The sequence below is a fragment of the Limanda limanda genome, chromosome 11 (assembly GCF_963576545.1).
Source record: "Limanda limanda chromosome 11, fLimLim1.1, whole genome shotgun sequence".
NCBI classification, from domain to species: domain Eukaryota; kingdom Metazoa; phylum Chordata; class Actinopteri; order Pleuronectiformes; family Pleuronectidae; genus Limanda; species Limanda limanda.
The window spans coordinates 2967119-2973727 of record NC_083646.1 but is presented as its reverse complement, the minus strand read 5'-3'; the positions used below and the strand labels follow the sequence as shown (position 1 = coordinate 2973727).

General features: G+C 45.5%; 1 protein-coding gene across 1 annotated transcript; it reads left to right on the top strand.

Annotated features, from left to right (window-relative positions):
• The first annotated feature begins 218 nt into the window (after positions 1 to 218).
• Positions 219 to 4983, top strand: sostdc1a (sclerostin domain containing 1a). The gene is made up of 2 exons (XM_061081989.1): positions 219 to 423; positions 4538 to 4983. The coding sequence occupies exons 1-2, from the start codon at positions 219 to 221 to the stop codon at positions 4981 to 4983; spliced, it is 651 nt and encodes a 216-aa protein (XP_060937972.1).
• The last annotated feature ends 1626 nt before the right edge of the window (positions 4984 to 6609 follow it).

The following is a 6609-nucleotide window of genomic DNA, read 5'->3' as shown; positions in this document are numbered from 1 at the left end:
CACACCTGAGCTGCAGCCAGAGCTGGAGGCGGAGCTACAGTATAAAAGCAGCGGCTCAGCGGAGCCTCCGCTGCACTTCACCCAGCATCAGTGCACCTCAGTCCGGGTAGCACCGTCACCTCCACCCGCTGCACCTCCTCCACCTCCTCCTACACCTCCTCCACGTCCTCCACGTCCTCCACCTCCTCCACCTCCTCCTCCACCGCCCAGAGGCAGACATGATGCAGGTGCGCGCACACGAGTCGCTGGTGTTGCTGTGCCTCCTGCTGAGGAGCTGCCAGGCCTCCAGGAACCACCACACGGAGCTGCTGCTCCCCCAGGAGGAGGCCCCGGAGCCCGGGGAGCCCCAGAGCAACGTGTCCCTGAACCGAGCGAGGACCGGCGGCAGGGGAGAGGCCGCCGGGGAGCCGCAGGAGAGAGACGGTGAGTGGAGGAGGAGGAGGGGAGGGGAGAGGAGGAGAGGAGAGGAGGAGATAGGGTGAGGAGAGGAGGAGAGGAGGAAAGGAAGAGAGGAGAGGAAAGAGAGGAGAGGAGGAGAGGGTGAGGAGAGGAGGAGAGAGGAGAGGAGAGGAGGAGAGGGTGAGGAGAGGAGGAGAGGAGGAGAGGAGGGGAGTATGGGAGGAGGAGAGGAGGAGAGGAGAGAGGAGAGGAGGAGAGAGGGTGAGGAGAGGAGAGGAGAGGAGAGGAGAGGAGAGGAGAGGAGAGGAGAGGAGAGGAGAGGAGAGGAGAGGAGAGGAGAGGAGAGGAGAGGAGAGCAGGCGAGGGTGAGGAGGGGAGGAGGAGAGGAAAGAGAGGAGGAGAAGTGAGAGGAGGAGGAGGAGGAGAGGAGGAGAGGGTGAGGAGAGGTGAGAGGAGGAGAGGAGGAGAGGGAGAGGAGAAGAGGAAGAGGAGGAGAGGAGAGGGTGAGGAGTAGAGTAGGAGAGGAGAGGGTGAGGAGTAGAGGAGAAGATGAGGAGAATAGGAGGAGAGGAGAGAAGAGGAGAGGAGGAGAAGAGAGGAAAAGAGGAGGAGAGGAGGAGAGGAAAGAGAGGAGGAGAGGAGAGGAGAGGAGGAGAGGAGGAGAGGAGGAGAGGAGGAGAGGAGAGAGGAGGAGAGGAGGAGAGGAGGAGAGGAGAGGAGGAGAGGAGGAGAGGAGAGGAGAGAAGGAGAGGAGGAGATAGAGGAGAGGGTGAGGAGTAGAGGAGGAGAGGAGGGGAAGAGAAGGAGAGGAGAGGAGGAGAGGAGGAGAGGAGGAGAGGAGGAGAGGAGGAGAGGAGAGGAGGAGAGGAGAGGAGAAGGAGAGGAGGAGAGGATGCTCTGACATTTGCTGAGGCTGTCAGAGGTTATCTAAGGTTTTAATGATAGTTTATAATCGAGCTAGATGATGTGACCAAAGATTACATCCAGAAAAAAGTTTTGATATCATTGATATTGTTTATTATCAAGAACAACGTCACCGTATTGTTTCTTTCAACTTTAAAGACTGAAGCCATGATGGACAATTTCATAACATAATAGAATTTGAAGTTTTAGAGCTGTACAACAATGTAGACTGGTTCCAGTTTGGCAATATGACCAAAAATCATATGAAAATTAAAAAATGTAAATCGTTCATATCCATAGTTATCGCAATAAACGTCATGACATGTCAAGACAAATATTTAGTTTTGTTAGATAAGTGCAACAAAAATTAGTTTTGTTATTACATTATTGTTATAATAAATGGTGAAATTACTTGGCATCTCTTATTGTATTTGATAATATGGCCCAAATATTAAATCAACATGAAAAAATTATCATATCAGTCGATAATAATCGTGATAACTGTTGCTTTAAGGGCAGAATTTTGCTCCTGAGTGAAAGTTCTGGTTTTAAACTCTTCATCGGAGAATGAGAAACACTTTTAAAACACTTCAGAGATCTGAGACAGATGAATTATATGTTTCACCTCCTCACTGTGCACAATATATAAGTATTATATCGATATTTATTGGTATTTCTGTTGCATTGATAAGCGATAATTCTTGATGTTTGCTCATCAACAAACCTGATGTTAATGGATGTTTTGTGCTTGTAGGTACTTATTTTAACTTATTATAACTTATTTTAAGTTATAATCTGTTTATACTCCACAACCTTTGACACATCGGCTCCTTTCAGTTCTAGTGTTGTTTTAATCCTGAGGAATCATCTGATGCTCTTTGAATGAGGGTCTGTGATCTGGTTACTTTCATGCAGTCAAACAAGCTCTTTGCAGCTGATGAGGCCAAATTGAGGAGCACGAATAACAGACGAGAAAAGAGAAGGAGCAGAAATTAATCTGTTCCACGTGATTTGTTCTTCTCTGCTTGATATAATTAGTTCTGATTCATTAAAAGGTGCAAACAACCCAGAGCTCTGGAGAAAGTTCAGGTGTAGGTGTCACATTTCCTCTTTTTGTCTCAGGGACATAATCCCATCATCCCTTTAATCACTGAGAAACTATTTATCAAAAAAGAACTTCATAAATATCACAGAGTTTATTCTGATAAAAAAGTCAAGAGACCACAAACGATCCTGTCACTGCAGAATGTAATCCCATCCTATAGTTTAAAAGAGAATTTAATAGAGTTTTGAAGACGCCCCAAAAACCCCTGATACAGATCTGCACCAAGATTTAATTGGCTCTTCCATGACACAGACAACCTCCTTCCACCAAGTGTTGTCCTAATCTGTCCATTAGATTTGTGTAATTCTGCTAAAAACAAACACACACACAAACAAAAACAGATAAGGTTGACGGATGATCATTAAAATAAAGCCTCTGCTCAAGCAACAGAGATTATTTCTGGGATGCAAGGTGGTCACGGTGTCGTCCACAGGAAACCATGTGACCCCTGCAGCCCAGGAAGGGAGATAGTGGGGGGGGGTAAAGACATAGACCTCACATCTATTCATTCTTCAAACGCTGTCACAGAGAGGGGGCCATTGTCACTGAGGTGTATGCAGCTGTATGAATGGAGCTGAGCTCTGGTTACAGGGGTAGAGGGGGGGGGGGGGCAGGGGGGACAGTGATGTCGCCTGCAGCACAGAAATAATCCTCCTGGTGTATAAATGTATTATACACTGAAAAATAACAAGTTTAATTCCTTTTATGAAGGAGAAAGGTCACGATGCTCCTGAGCTCTTCAGGGTCCTGAGGCTGCAGAGAAGCTCATCACCTATAATAGAGGATAAAGTTCAGGGTAAAGAGCTGGAGAGAAGCTCATAATTATCATTTAGACCTATTATGTTTCAATATAATGAGATTGTGTTATTGTGAGGATTCGCTGCTTTTCTTTGACTGAAAAGACTGTAAATAAAGACGGACGACAAGCTGACACCGACTCGTGATTGGTCACAAACTCTGGCTCCGAATGACATCATCGGCACAAGATGGCTGAATCCAGGATGTTTTGGCTTAAGGCCAATTTATGCCTCTCCGTTGTTTCTATTACGGACAGATAAAACCGCCCTATCGGTCGTGAAACGTCCTCTCCGAGCGCCTCCGACAGCTTTTCGTACACGTCTGATTTTTCTAACTATCCGTCTTCATGTTGGAGACCCGACGGACCGCTCTTGGCTGTGATTGGTCCGCGAACGACATCATTTCCGTATGACGTCATTTCCGTATTTCCGGACCTCAAACTTTCTGTTTACTTGTAGCAACAAACACGAACACAACTATGATTCTACGATTAATGTGACGTGTGTGTTAAGCCAGCGGAGTTGTCCGGCTGACGGTGGCTCGTTAGAGCACTGAGGGCATGTGTGCACGGTCACAGACGGTTATAACGAGCTTTCAAAACGGCGCTAGCAGGCTAGGCTAGCGGGCTAGGCTAGCCACCATGCTAACTGCGGTGGTAAGAGTGCAAGAACCCGCCGTCACGACTTTAATTCCACTTCTATCATGACACTGTTTCTATAATACCGTCAGGTTAGAAGCAAACACTGGATAGTAGTAGTTAGTGTCGGGAGTCCCTGCTGACTGTGTGTGGAAGCTGGGGGGAGCTAGCTCCGGGTAGCTTCTAGCTACATGTAGCCTCAAGCAGATTCAAGCTGTGGAATCAGCAACACAGTTCGGAAACAAGACCGGGGAACCGCTGCGCTAAGAAACGATTACATCAGCATCTTGACCCGTTGGGTGTCACTTTATTTAGTTCTGTTAGTTGCCATGGTTCAGTGTGTGGGACGCAAGCTAACATGTCAACAGAGACACGTGGACTTCTTCTTCCCAAATGGGGTAGGCTTCTCTGAGCTCGTCTTCCGTTGCGCCACCTATGGGTTTGGCGGGGAATTGTTTTTAGACGGATAGTCGTCGGAGAAGTAAAAATCAAAAAGACTCTTTGTCCCCCGCTGAGACCTCTCCGAGAAACGGATACGTAGAAGTATATAAGAGCCTTTCGTTTCTGGGTTGTGGGAGGAAGTGGAGACGTGACGTCCATCTTTATTTACAGCCTGTGGTCAAACGTGAGACGTGAATGAATATGTTGTTATGTTGGAAAACAACTCACAATTCTCCGTCATTGTGTTTCCACAGATCGAAGCCAAATCGGCTGCAGAGAGCTGAGATCCACCAAGTACATCTCTGACGGCCACTGCACCAGCATCAACCCCATCAAGGAGCTGGTGTGCGCCGGCGAGTGCCTCCCGGCTCAGATGCTTCAAAACTGGATTGGCGGCGGCGGCAGGAAGTTCTGGGGTCGCCGGAGCAGCGGCAACCAGGACTGGCGTTGCGTGAACGACAAGACCCGCACCCAGCGCATCCAGCTGCAGTGCCAGGACGGCAGCACGAGGACGTACAAGATCACCGTGGTCACCTCCTGCAGGTGCAAGCGGTACTCGCGGCAGCACAACGAGTCGGGACACAAGCTGGAGGCGCTGGCGGTGTCGCCGCCGCAGCTGCTGCACAGACACAAGTCCAAGAGCAAGAGGAGGCTGGGGAAGAACCGGCTGAGCGAGAACTGGCACGAGACTGAACCCTGAGAGCCGGCAACACACACACACAGACACACAGACTCTGAATCCACACACACACACAGACTCTGAATCCACCCACACCTGCAGGAAGTGGTCATCCAGAGCTCGCCATTGTGGATTATCATTGACTGGGACTTGCTGTGAAGCTGGTTCCTCACTCCAAGCTCCGAGGGGGCGAGCTGAGGACTTGATGTTTGAATCCACACGGTTAAAGACAATGTGAACAGACGTGGGGGGGGGCACAGTCTGCAGAGCTTCCCCGGACCCATGAGCAACGCCACATTGTCCCATGATGCAGCCGTGTGCTCGTGTTCCCATTTTCATTTCATGCCAACACCAGTAAATGACACCAAACATCTAAAAAAATACAATCTTGTGTAAATACTTGTACATATATCGAATTCTTACTTGCCTTTTGAAGTATGGCCATGTGTATAAAATTGTACTATGTAAGATTTATGGTGTATGATGTAATATATTTTTCTGTGGCAACATTATACCGTGATACATACGTGACGTCAGTATGTGGGTGAAGTCGGGAAAAGCTTCTTCATCGTTCATTCTTGTAATAACTTTGAAATAAATATAACTTTTTATCACGTATTGTTGTGAGTGGAGAGTTTGATCTGCAGGTGGGTCGAGATGAAGAGTGAATATTATACATATTATATGTATCACTTTAGTACTGTTATATAAACACAGGAAGTTAGAAGGAGGATTAGAGAAAATGGTCTTTTCTGGTGAAATAATTCCCCGTAAATGACAATAATTTCTGTATCATGAATTTCCCACCAACATAAAGTAAGGTCTAAGATTCATCTTGTAAGTTTTTTTCATACAGCAAACAAGTTTCTTATTTCAAATGCATAATGTAGTATTGACATCTCAGGAGATTTCTGACTTGGGCCGACTTGGAGCTTTTTCTAATGATGCATCAGAATTGTGGATTTCACTTGAGCTTTACCAGAAGTGAAATGAGTTCTTTAAAAGTGAAGTTGAATATCTAAATCAAAAATAACGGATAAAAACCAATAAAATAAAATAAAAAATCAACTCAGTGTGAAATATTCAGTATAATTTATTATGTAAACTACACCTATTCCTGGTTAACGGAATGTTCAACCTACTCAACTGATATTCAGCTTCATTAACCAGGAAATACATTTATTAGTTTTCTTTGAACCATTGGAGGCTACCATTGCTTACCTTCCTGTGAAAAAATAATTCAACAGATTCCATATTGCTATTTCCTTTAACAGTCAGAAACGTAGATATTATGTTTTTCTACTTATCATTTTTTTAAAAATAAATAATTCCTATTCTGAGACTGTTATTCTCCAGTAAGACACAATACACAAATAAATGCTTAAGAGGCTTTAATAAGTCATTTGCTGCAATATATGTATATGTTTTGTATTTAATAAATGAATTAAATGTTATGTAGTAAAACGTACATGTTTATTAGCTCTTATAGGTGGTGGGGTAGATATTAAACTGACATTTTATTGACCCTCTAACAAGTATCCACTTTTTATTGAGTTTCCAATTTAAACAGGAAACAATAAACAAAAGACGTTTATTTTGAAAGTGTTCACCGGAAACGTGCGTTTGAATCCTCCACCTTGACAGCGC

Coding starts and splice junctions, on each gene's coding strand:
- sostdc1a (XM_061081989.1), top strand. CDS start 219: ATGATGCAGGTGCGCGCACACGAGTCGCTGGTGTTGCTGTGCCTCCTG. Junction 424..4,537: donor GGAGCCGCAGGAGAGAGACG/GTGAGTGGAGGA, acceptor GTGTTTCCACAG/ATCGAAGCCAAATCGGCTGC.